Genomic DNA, 12,071 nt, shown 5'->3' with positions numbered 1-12,071 from the left:
CATTGGCCAATCATAAATTCACGCATGTGCAGTATGACTATTATAATTCAATCTTATTATTGGTTACACGACGTGGCGCATACGCAGTACGTATGTAGGTAGATAGCGTTACGTGCATATTCGGCTTGAAATGGTGGTAGAAATGTATAAATATGCATTTACCCTACCTGTGGATTGGCGAGCCTGGTATTGGCACGCGTGCGCGTTGTCAATATGATCAACATGACTGTTGAAATATGTTTATGGCGATCATTGAATGAGTGGACGTATAATTATAATTTCGAGTAAATTATTATTATATTTTGTTAACATATGAAGGTATTTAAATATATTCCTAATAATATATCGTTACCAAGATATTTCTTCAAGTTAATGAATCCTACGAACAAAAATAAATATAATATTATCTCTTTTAACCTGGTTTGCAAAAAAAAGTTAGTCAAAAAATAAATTCGAAAATTCCCCTGCCAATAATTAATGATATGATTTTAACTTATCATAACTGGCCAACGTTGTTATAAAAGTGAGTAAATCCTTTAACTAAATTTTTCTTAATAACATTAAGTGAAAGAATGAAATTAGCCTTATATCTTATATATAAAGTAATTTAATGCAATTATGGTTTATATATTTAGTTTATATATTTAGTTTATATACGGCTTAATTCACAATTGTAGTAAATTTCTTTGCAACTATAGGTAGTTATTAATAATAATTTACAAATAAACATATTGTTATTAAAACTAATTTCAGAAACTTATAAATAAGGAATGTTGATCTGATAAGCAGAAGTGAAAATGTATAGTTTCGAAGGAGATTACAGGCGTAAACCGCAACAAAATTTATCCGGTGCTAGCAAGAGAGATGATAAAGCAATTTTTCTTCAGCATGCACAATTGGAACGTTTAAAGAGACAGCAACAACGTAAAAGGCACGATGCTGCTGTCAAAATACAAGCTCATATTCGTAGCTATGTAATAAGGAAAATAAATCGTATGCATGTAAGATTAGAGTTTGATAAAATGCAACAAGCGATTGGACAGAGAGGTCTAACTCTGGAGGAACTAGTATCGCAAACTCGAAAATTATTATTTTTTTATAATCGCACATTGGACTCGAACAGACTTATTTTGATATTACAACATTTTCTTAAACATCAACAGGAAATTAAATTAAAATGTTTACATTGTGCCGAATGGTTATGGAGGTTACGGTAAGCTTATTATTATATATTAAATATCTCTATTAATTTTATTAAATTTATATATATTTATATGTCATATTTTTAATTACCATAGATGGATTCTTCGTATCTGCATGCAATACAATTCCGAAATATCAATTGGGGGAGCGTATTCATTGGCTATTCCATTAAGAGCGATGGAAGTTTTTACGGACGAAGAAGTTACGGAGAAAATGTTTCATAAAAATAGTTATCCATATTTTTACAATATATTCATTTATCTAATAAAACATAGGTACTTTGAGCAATTACGAGCTTTAATAGACAAAAAAGTTCCACCTATGTTACAGTCATCGTCAATTGCTCCAACGCCGATATCAAAATGCTTGTTAGATATGCTAAAGCGACCTTTGAAATTAGTCTCTTCCTCGGAATCAAGAAATGAACATAATATATTAATTTTACAAGAATTTTGTAAAAACATATTATTGCCGAGATTATCCAGTGCTATAAAAATGTTTATTATACCAGCTCTAGCAGAATTTCCACAGTTTCCATACATACAATTAATTAATTGTATCAATCAATCAGGAATAGAACCAACATTGAGTTTACTATATTCAATTTTGTCATTAGAATCAAAGCAAGTCAGTAAGTATTCAAGTTGGACCGTTATTATTTCAATAAATATTATAAAATATAATAACGATATATTAATTATGAATTTGTTGTTGATACAGCATTATCCAAGTTAAAAATCACTCCGATCAGTTACCTCCAGATTCTCGCTGCAATGAGTTCTGCTATTATACCTGCTGAAATAATCACAGATGAACAAGTAGAAGACATGGAAGACTCGGATAACGAATATAATACCAGTATGCTTGATATGGAAGAAGGTGATATTCTGCAAGAATGTATCAACATGCTTAACGAACAGCAGCACGTCTATCGTATACTTCAAATACTTGATCAAGGTCAGGATCTTACAATACTACAACCGTTGTGTGAATTATGCCATAACTTATTAATTCACAATAAGCTAGCTACACACAAGTACAAGCTATTGTACATGCTTGCTTTTAAACCAGAATTTTTAAAATATCTATGGACAGCATTGTTATCGGTGCATCAAACATCTATATTTGGAGGAGCTGCTCCGTTACTGCAAGTCATTTCACGTGGTATACCTCTTTCTGCGGAGGATTCAAAAAAGATAGTTCCATTGCTAGATGTGTTTTGCTCATTGTTTTCTTTACTTATTGCAACGTTACACGATTCAGAGTTTTTTATTAAAGAATCAGATCAAATATCAAATGACAATACTCAACAGGCTATGCCGTTTACTACAACAGAATTAGTGACATTATCTATTCATTTAAAAGAAGTATGCCTGGGTTTGGTTGAACTTGCTTTTCCCGATACAAGACCAACTATCGGAGAAGATTATAAGAATGCTTTGGGCTCGTCATATGCAATGCGAACGACACTAGTAACACACATAAGGACACATTTATTTAAAGTTACTGTTGGTCTGTTACGTCAATTACATACAAGAAATTTAAGAAGACCATTTTGTCCTCCGGATCATTGGATTACATCAAATATAGTCATTCCTATAGATAAGCCGCAAGACTTTACATTTCGAAGACGCAGACTTAGAGGCTATGTACCATTTCAAGGACTTAGAGGTTTAACTCGCGAAGATCTGAAAGAAGGTCCACCTTTGTCGGCAAAAGAAGTTAGAACTTTAACACTACTTCGTGAGATGCCTTTTGTTATACCATTCAATGATCGTGTTGTAGTATTTCAATCATTAATTTATCACGATAAAACGGAACAGCAAGGTGAGTTTACTCACTTTGCTTATAAACCATCTATCCAAATAACTGTAAGAAGAAATTATTTGTATGAAGACACATTTGAAAAATTATCTCCAGAGAATGAACCAGAATTAAGATTAAAAATGCGCGTTCAATTCGTTAATACAGCTGGATTAGAAGAGTCTGGTGTAGATGGTGGAGGATTGTTTAGAGAATTCTTATCAGAATTATTGAAAACAAGTTTTGATCCTAATAGAGGATTTTTTAAACATACAAAAGACAATATGCTTTATCCAAATCCAACGGTACATTTGTTAATGGATGATTTCCAAAAACATTATTATTTTATTGGTAGAATTCTTGGAAAAGCATTGTATGAAAATTTATTAGTAGAGTTACCATTTGCTGAATTTTTCCTATCAAAAATCGTTGGGCTTCAATCTGACGTTGACGCTCATCATTTAGCTTCTCTGGATCCAATCATGTATACGAATCTTTTATCATTGAAAAGTTATAAAGGAGATGTTACTGATTTAGAATTGGATTTTACTGTACTATCTGATGAATTAGGAGAAAAAAGAATAGATGAATTAAAACCAAGTGGTGCTAATATTCCCGTCACTAATCATAATCGTATCGAATACATACATTTGATGGCGGATTATAAATTGAACAAACAAATTAGGGCACAATGCTATGCATTTAAGCAAGGTATTGGCAGTGTAGTTCCCTTAGAATGGTTACAAATGTTTAATAACAAAGAACTTCAAGTATTAATATCGGGAGCTCAAATTCCTGTAGATGTGAATGATTTAAAATTACATACAAATTACACCGGAGGATATACACCCGATCATCCAACTATCACTGCCTTTTGGAAAGTTGTAAATGAATTTAACGATCAACAAAAAAGTAAACTGTTGAAATTTGTAACAAGCTGTAGCAGGCCACCTCTTCTTGGATTTAAGGTATGACATTATGCTCATAATTATTCGTCAAATTTCATTATCGTAATTGACTTTTTTTATCTTACTATTCAGGAACTTGATCCACCCTTTTGTATCCAACATGCTGGCACCGTAGACCGCTTGCCAACTTCTAGTACCTGCATGAATCTTCTAAAACTTCCTGACTTTCCTAATGAAAAAACGTTAAGGGAAAAACTTCTATATGCTATAGAAGCTGGTGCAGGATTTGAACTCAGCTAAAGCTGTATTTTGAAAGTAATTTTACAAGTTGCAACAAGAATATTGATGTGTATGCACAATATAGTATAGTTATTCTGTGTAATCTATAAATAATTGGAATCATATTGATGTATTTTGTTAATGGGTGCAGTTTAAAAGTTCGTTCAACAAATTTATTTACCGAATGCTTCGTATGCATCATATATAAATATATTGTTTTAGATTATAGACAGATTCTGAAATTTAAGTATTGATACAAAGTCAAGAAACTTACATTAATAAGTAGGAAGAAATATAAAAAGTGTATTAAGGAAGGCACTAAAAAATATATGACACTGTTAGGAGGGGCCAACTATATAGTTAATGTTTGTTGTCTAGTATTTGTCTAGCTACGATTAAAAGTGCTACCGATATCAAACGACGAATTATACTATTTGTATTAACATGGCGGATGTATTGCAGTAATACGTATGTATGTTACAGACAAAATGATATAATAATTACGAATACAGATTTATATTTCCATCAATTTACTCGAAATATGATTGGAAATATTGTGGTCTATAGTGGTAATTATAATGTAAACGATCTATCTATACATTTTGCTAGAAAATACCTCTGATCTAAGCGACATTACGGAATTCACTAAGAGTGAATTACTTTAATATAATACTTGGAGTAACTTTTTCGTGTTAAAAATTATACAAATAGTATGGTATATATCAATATATCAAAAAATTATGAATTTAATAAACAAAAATTTCATTATTTTTTATTTCTCTGATGTATATCAAAATATTTGTCCATTATCGAATAAAAGAAACGAGGTTGCTCGAAGTAATTTAAAAATAAGTCATCGCTCTTTGTGCGCACGTATTTGTCAATTTTTCTGCCCATGGCCTACAACTGTAAATTGTGTATATTTTCATGTTTTATATTTACGATGAATGTTTATAAGCCATTTATTCAGTGTAAATAAAATAACTTAAAACTTTGTTTCTGTCGTGCACTTTATAAATAAATATATCATTATCATAATAATAATTCGATCGAATAGTATCGATTGCTAAGATAAAAGAAAAAGACAATAATATTAAAATAATCATAAATATTATTTTATATCATATTGCATAGATATATAAACCGTAATACGTATAATTATACGTTAAAGAATATTTAGATTGTTTAATACAATTGTATCAAACATTACAAGTTAAAACTTATTGTTAATGCGATCGGGCAATTTCTGAAAAAAATTCTAATATATCCTGAGTCGTAAATTCAAGCGTCACCATACTGTCCGGATAACAACGTCGCACCAATTCTTCAATGTATATGTACTGGGCGATAAATTCTCCTTGCATTTCACGCCAAACAACCTATGTAATTAATAGAGATTATTTTCATTTAATCTATAGAATATTTACAACAATATAATACATTTAATATATATTAAATAATGTTGCTATTGAAAATAACCTGCAATAAATTTTCTTCTTCGCATAGATGCTTCTCAACTTTTCGGTACAAATTTTCTAAACCTTTTTTTACTTCTCGAGCAGGATATTCCTTTATAACTCGTCGAAGTTCTAATTTACTGAAAGCCATTTGATAACTAATCTCTGATTCTTTTACACCAGCTCCAACTTTTGCTTGTACACCCTCAAAAAATAGCTGAGAATTTGATCGTTATTGAATTATCTTTTTAAATCTCATTTAAATTGGATATATATAAAAAAAAATGTTTGAATAAAAGAAAAGGGTCTAATATTTTAAGGACTATTTTATAATACACAGTATTGAATGCACGCAGAGAAATTTGCTTAAAAAAGAAATTTGCCACTATAAGCCCTTAAAATATCGGACCCTTTCCTTTTGTCTCCGCATATGATATACTGTATATAGAATATACAGGATATACATTTGATACAATTCACATGCATATACATTAAAACTAACATTAAGTTTTTCTAGTGGTCTACCAAAATATTGTATGACATAAGCACGAAGTGCTTCTTGATATCTTTGTTTGGCTTCCTTGCGTTCTTGATCTAATACTGAGATCTTTACTTGGGATAAGAGATCGTACATATGATGGAAGTTTTCTGAAGTAAAAAGAAAATTGAAGTAAGCTTCAAAAAACATTAGGATAAAATGTAAGGATTAAAATTTCTTACCCATTTTTATAACTTCGGGTGGTGTTTTATGATGTTCTTTACTATGAATAACAATAGCTTCAAATATCGTGCCAACCAATTTCGTATACCATTTTTCTAAATCGACTTTTCTATCGGAATGTTTGAAAATTTTCTCCGCTGTTTTTGCAAAAAGCCCAAAATTAGCAACGTATGGCAATATACCACATTTATGTCGTCGATTAACTTTAGTATCCGTTAAAATCGAATGTTGCTGTGCTTGCATAAATTTATCAAAACCCCTTTTCACTTGAATCAAGGCAGATGCAAAAGTCATCGATAAAAAGGATCCGGTATCTTGAGCTGACATAACATGTTGCGATAAACGAACTAAGACGTACATACACCAACTAAAAATAATGTAATAATGTTGAATACATACACAAAATATATTTGTGATATTTTGATTTTATATGATATAAAAGTACTCACAAACTATCAACTTTGTCTAGGAAAGCAATAAAGTTATTTAATTCAGTTTCCAAAGATGGAAATATAGCTGACATTGTAGCACGTACTTCTTCATTTACTTGCCGCTCTAATTTTTTACTTGCCGTTGAAGTTACCGAGCCAGGACTCGCTGCGCCATTATTTACACTTTCTGTTTCTTCCATTTCATTGCTCTAATAAAATTTTTCTAATATTTATATTATAAAATTGGATTAATAATATAAAATAATATTATAATAGCATAACATATCTTACATTTGAAGGTGTAAGAACTGAATCTAATTGAAGAAATGAAATACAAAAAGCTTGTTCCGCGAGACATACAGGCTGCATTTGAGATAATACGCCATCTAATACCATGTCTAAGAAACGGCCTTCACTTATAGGTGGCCAAACTTCTGCGCTAAGAAGACACATGGGTGCTGGATTAATTAAGTCTTCAGCTTTTTGTCCGCTACCTTTGGAAGCATGAGCTAAAAAGTAATATCAATAACATATGATTTATTTGATAAATAATATGTGAAAAATGTAAAATTTTATACCTTGCAGTCGTTTGCTGATGAGCTTATTTTTTGCTATTTCAAAAAAGTGTTTTAAATCCCTCTTATACAATTTACTCATTGTATCCCTATATACTTTAGCAAGTTGCATGAAAGCTTTATTATCTAAAGCTCTTAATAATTGCATTAATTCAGTATATGGCTCTAATTCGTGATGAACAGCTTCGTGCGTTGGAAGAATTAATTCAGAAGAATTTATATTTTCTATATCGTTACCCTATAAATATAAAATATAAATGTTATTAATTTAAAGGAAACAATAAATAATTTTTTCATGCAAATTTAAAAAAAGAAAAGAGCAATTAACCAAATGTATGAAAAGATTATTCAAATGTCTAGCAACGATGACGGAAAACTTTGTTTTCAGTTTTTCTAGACGTTTCTTTTGTTCGGTTACTGCGCTTAATTTATCAAGGCCGAGCGGTAAAGGTGCTGTCATTGCTTTCAAAAGTGATATTCCTGCAAGACTAAGTTCTTCTCGTCCACCTGGCAATTCGGCTTCATTTAAAATGCGCTGATAATTTACAGGTATATCAAGCTGCGACTACAATAAATAATACAAAATATTAATAGAAAAAATGTTCTTCGAAAGGTCTTACAATGAACACTTTTTACTCGTATACTTACAATCGCTGTACTTAATTGTTCTAATAAGAAACTAGCATTATTGTTAGCAGTATGTATAGCTTGATTCTTTTGTCCCACGCGTGCCATAACTTCTCTAATCCTTCCAAGTGCTTCGTCATAAGCCGCAAGACGCGCTTCGACCATAGATGCTTCTTCTACCGCAGCCTCTATACTTTTCATTAATTGAGCCACTTGAGGCTCGGAACCTAATACTAGCCGTACATTTTCCTATAAACACATTTTATGCTTTACATAATGATAAAGCATAATAACAAATAATTGTGGGTTGTTAATTATTATGTTATTAATAGTATAAACGTTGTATGAATTTGTAAATTCATTAAAAGTTGTATTGGTAAATTCGTAATCATTAAATACAATTGACATATTACCCCATCAAGTATGGATAGATCCTTAGAAAGTGTTTCCATAAAAAGTTCAGCATTTGAAACAGCATAGTCGCAACCTTCTATTAATTGTTTTAAATCGGATGCTTCTTTTTCTGTAATAGGTTGATAATCGGATGTAGTGGGTGGTATTACAAGTTCTGGAACATAATCCATCATATGTCTAATACACGTATTGCCTGTCAACGATTGTCATTAGAAATTATACTGCTGACATGCATACAAACATGCAATGCATGCATGCGTCAGTGGTAAGGAAATTACTTTGTACGTTGTGCGCAAGATGTTCTGCGCAGGCGGTAAAATATGAAGGTTTTTTAGGTTATTTTTAGAAAGGTATTTTAGGTTAACATTAGATTTACCAACTATTTTGATATATTATTTCTACCAAAATCAACCAAAATGACTGATCTTTAAAAAAAGTGCTTAGAGCGAGGTAAAAATAGCAGTAGCAAAATATGTATTTGTTACGAATATATATAAGATAATATAAAGTTCGTAAAACTGATTCTTTAGTTTTAGTTATAAAAATCATAATATCATTACGGAAAGAAAATGTTACATGCAGTAGAAATTTTAAATTGAAATTGCAAGATCAGTCATTTTGATTGGTCTGGTAAATCTAGTGTTAATATAATATTAAATAAAATACTAAATTACGTTATAATATATTTTAATAATAAAATAGAAAAGTGTATGTATTTTATTTGCATAGTTTTTAATACGTTTTGTAATGATTTGAATCAAGTAGTAGTTCTCCAATTTTATCGGTTTTCGGCGCCATTGTTGAATCCAAATTTTCCCAAGAAATTCTATGTCAAATTCTAAGAAGTATACTTATAACGGAAAAATGAATAAAATACATTTTAGATGAGGAAAAAATATAATTTTCAAGAGAGGTTTGGGTCATTCAAAAAATAAATCCTTCGACAAATTCAATCATAAGATCAAAAATTTAATGAAGAAGATACACGCATTAGAAAATTATCAACAGAATATGAACAAATCAAAAATCGGTATCATGTCAACTTGTAAATATTACACAATAATCTTTGCTAACCGTGATTCAATATGTTACGTATTGCATCTTTCGCTTTCTGTACTCCTAATCGGAATTGTCCAAACTCTGGTCGCATTTTCATTCCACGGTAATAGTATACCAAGCTCATTTCGAAGTCTCCAAGGTAATATAAAGCTTCCGCTTTATAATATACCGCACGTGCGTTCACCGAATCCTTTAATTTACATTGCAATGCAGTTTCAGCATCCTGCAATGCGTTTTGTGGATTACCCAGTAAAAGATAACATTTGCTTCGTGCAATCAAAGCATTAGCATCATTAGGGCTCAACTCCAATGCCTAGAACAAATGAAAAAATTAAAATAAAACATCAAACAATCGTATGTTATAAATAATCTTAATATTATATATATTAATTGTAAGATTATAATTTTAGGTATGGTTTCAGTATTTTATTTACATATCTATGTAAAACTGAGAGAGATAGAGATAGCTAGAAAAACTAATACAAATTGAAAATAATCAAAGTTTCAATTATTCTTCTATATTTGATTTTCTCGTAAACCTTATTAATAAAATTAAATGCGGCATTGACGTTGCCAAGTCGCATTTCACGTTTTCCTAATTCTAGAACAGAACCAGGCTCGGCAGTATCCGAAATTAATGGACTCTTATCGCGGTCTTGCCGTTTTTTTTGCTTCAGGGATTGTTTAATATCCTTGCTACCCATATTAACAGCAGCAGCACGATCTTTATCGGTATAAATTTCTTCTTGACGCGGAGCATTATTGCTTCTTTGTTTCAGTCTTGATTTTTGCATCTGAACTTGAACTTCTATAAAAGACGTATCCATTTTCTCCTTAAATCGTTTATTCGTCCTTTTCGTTTTATTCGAATCGCCATTATCCGTTTCTCGATTATCGAGATCATTGTTCTCTTCATTTTTTCCAAGACAATGTCTTGCACGTGTTTTATTACTTACGTTCTTAAATTCTTCATTAGATTGTTTCGCATCTGTATTATCGATGCCTACGCTTACAAAGCTTTGCAAAAGACTGTGTTCGTGTAACGTGGGATTTAATATACCGTTTACTTGTAATTCCACAGCATCAAATATCGATGTTTTGTACTCGTTACTCGTGTCACCCATTCTAGTATCCTTATCTTATGTTATAGTATAATAATATTAATATTAAATTTGTTTTATACACTTTTCTATTTTTTTTTTCCTTAAATATAATCGTACCTATAAGAATACGCGATATGTAATTTTATGGAAATAAAACAAACGAATATTTATCCAGTCAACAACCATTTTGTACAAGTAAGAAGACTGTAATACACCTGTGGGTAAAATCATTGCTACGTGCGATTATCGACACCTTTACAGGTGGCTGGTTGCCTTAGAAACAGTCAACAACGCGTCATAATCCACACGTTTCTATATAAAAATATATATAACTAGATAGATAGAAGAAGTTTCCTTAAATAACTTCTGAACCACGTACACACGTACTTGAAAATCAGTGGCTGTTGAACGTTCTATTATACATAGGTAAATATATCCTGTATAATAATACGATTCATAATCGTTCATTGATTACAACATTTTTAGATATATTTGAAGTTATTCTAATCATTTTTATGATTATTTTATTATTTTATCTATTTATCTTATTTTGATGTCTTCTGTATAATAACATGTAAAGGATTATTGATATATATTCACACAAGATATTTCGTATCAGTATATTCATCTTCTCTTTATTATTATTATTATTATTTTATTTTTATTAGTACTGTTTTATTCGTTTCTTTTATAATCGCATATGCATATTTATTTTATTTTCAATCATTATTGACGTGTTATTTTTAAAATCCTTCCTTGTATCGAAATTATATTCTCTTATGATATTATTTAAAATTATATATTATAATATATATATTTAATATTAATATTATATAAATAATTTATTTTATTATTATATAATATATATTATATATATATTTATATATATAATATTATATATTATTTTTATTATATAATATTATTTTATTATTATAATATTATTTAAATAATTAATTATTTAATATATTATATAATTATTATATTATTTATATATATATAAAACTATATATTATTTAAACGATAGTATTTACCTGATTATATAGGAGCATAGCTTCATTGTAATTTTCACATTTGACATGAACCGCTGCCTCGTCTACTCTAAGTTTAGCTTCTATAACATTTGTTACGCGTTTCAACTTTGTATGCATCCTTCAAATCGGTTCCTTATAACCATGTGCTGCACACTTGTTGATGGAACAGAAAATAAAATGTTTTTGTAATATCATTTTGAAATTCCAAATTATCGGAATTTTTCCTATACTTACTTTTTATCGTATAGTTAAATTATAAAATTAGTTAATTATGCTTTTTCCAAATATTTTGATATATTTTCTATTATTTAAAAATAATATATTTCTAAAAAACAAGAGTAATAACAAATGAATCATTAATTTTATGTCGTATTTGAAAGTAAAATTCATTTTTGATAAATTAATTCTTACAATGGCTGATCGCAGCAATTACAAAGTATACCAAATAACTTACAAATAC

At 29.7% G+C, this 12,071-nt stretch overlaps 3 protein-coding genes across 4 annotated transcripts; 1 reads left to right on the top strand and 2 right to left on the bottom strand.

Annotated features, from left to right (window-relative positions):
- Positions 1–95: 95 nt before the first annotated feature.
- LOC122517758 (ubiquitin-protein ligase E3C) lies at positions 96–4,482 on the top strand. The gene is made up of 5 exons (XM_043636304.1): positions 96–523; positions 754–1,213; positions 1,299–1,834; positions 1,924–3,974; positions 4,047–4,482. Exons 2-5 carry the CDS (start codon positions 798–800, stop codon positions 4,212–4,214), a joined length of 3,171 nt encoding a protein of 1,056 aa, XP_043492239.1. The 5' UTR covers positions 96–523; positions 754–797; the 3' UTR covers positions 4,215–4,482.
- Positions 4,483–5,351: 869 nt separating this feature from the next.
- LOC122517762 (exocyst complex component 1) lies at positions 5,352–8,683 on the bottom strand. 2 transcript variants are annotated; one of them, XM_043636310.1, is made up of 10 exons: positions 8,418–8,683; positions 8,026–8,253; positions 7,706–7,942; positions 7,381–7,615; positions 7,094–7,311; positions 6,821–7,011; positions 6,371–6,738; positions 6,153–6,298; positions 5,673–5,867; positions 5,352–5,572 (listed from the first exon to the last, which is right to left on the bottom strand). In XM_043636310.1, the coding sequence occupies exons 1-10, from the start codon at positions 8,589–8,591 to the stop codon at positions 5,420–5,422; spliced, it is 2,145 nt and encodes a 714-aa protein (XP_043492245.1). In that variant the 5' UTR covers positions 8,592–8,683; the 3' UTR covers positions 5,352–5,419. The 2 variants fall into 2 exon arrangements, with proteins under 2 accessions (XP_043492245.1, XP_043492246.1); XM_043636311.1 differs by having other exon boundaries at positions 8,026–8,271; positions 8,418–8,508.
- Positions 8,684–9,366: 683 nt separating this feature from the next.
- On the bottom strand, positions 9,367–10,920 carry LOC122517776. Its single transcript, XM_043636335.1, has 3 exons — positions 10,698–10,920; positions 10,017–10,615; positions 9,367–9,790 (listed from the first exon to the last, which is right to left on the bottom strand). Exons 2-3 carry the CDS (start codon positions 10,599–10,601, stop codon positions 9,488–9,490), a joined length of 888 nt encoding a protein of 295 aa, XP_043492270.1. The 5' UTR covers positions 10,602–10,615; positions 10,698–10,920; the 3' UTR covers positions 9,367–9,487.
- Positions 10,921–12,071: the final 1,151 nt, after the last annotated feature.

The sequence above is a fragment of the Polistes fuscatus genome, unplaced genomic scaffold (assembly GCF_010416935.1).
Source record: "Polistes fuscatus isolate 324 unplaced genomic scaffold, CU_Pfus_HIC Scaffold21, whole genome shotgun sequence".
NCBI classification, from domain to species: domain Eukaryota; kingdom Metazoa; phylum Arthropoda; class Insecta; order Hymenoptera; family Vespidae; genus Polistes; species Polistes fuscatus.
The sequence above is the reverse complement of the archived record's forward strand: the minus strand, read 5'-3'. Positions and strand labels throughout refer to the sequence as shown.

Coding starts and splice junctions, on each gene's coding strand:
- LOC122517758 (XM_043636304.1), top strand. CDS start 798: ATGTATAGTTTCGAAGGAGATTACAGGCGTAAACCGCAACAAAATTTA. Junction 1,214..1,298: donor GAATGGTTATGGAGGTTACG/GTAAGCTTATTA, acceptor TAATTACCATAG/ATGGATTCTTCGTATCTGCA. Junction 3,975..4,046: donor CACCTCTTCTTGGATTTAAG/GTATGACATTAT, acceptor CTTACTATTCAG/GAACTTGATCCACCCTTTTG.
- LOC122517762 (XM_043636310.1), bottom strand. CDS start 8,591: ATGATGGATTATGTTCCAGAACTTGTAATACCACCCACTACATCCGAT. Junction 8,254..8,417: donor ATCTATCCATACTTGATGGG/GTAATATGTCAA, acceptor ATGTGTTTATAG/GAAAATGTACGGCTAGTATT. Junction 7,312..7,380: donor CATCAGCAAACGACTGCAAG/GTATAAAATTTT, acceptor ATTACTTTTTAG/CTCATGCTTCCAAAGGTAGC.
- LOC122517776 (XM_043636335.1), bottom strand. CDS start 10,601: ATGGGTGACACGAGTAACGAGTACAAAACATCGATATTTGATGCTGTG. Junction 9,791..10,016: donor CATTTAATTTTATTAATAAG/GTTTACGAGAAA, acceptor CATTTGTTCTAG/GCATTGGAGTTGAGCCCTAA.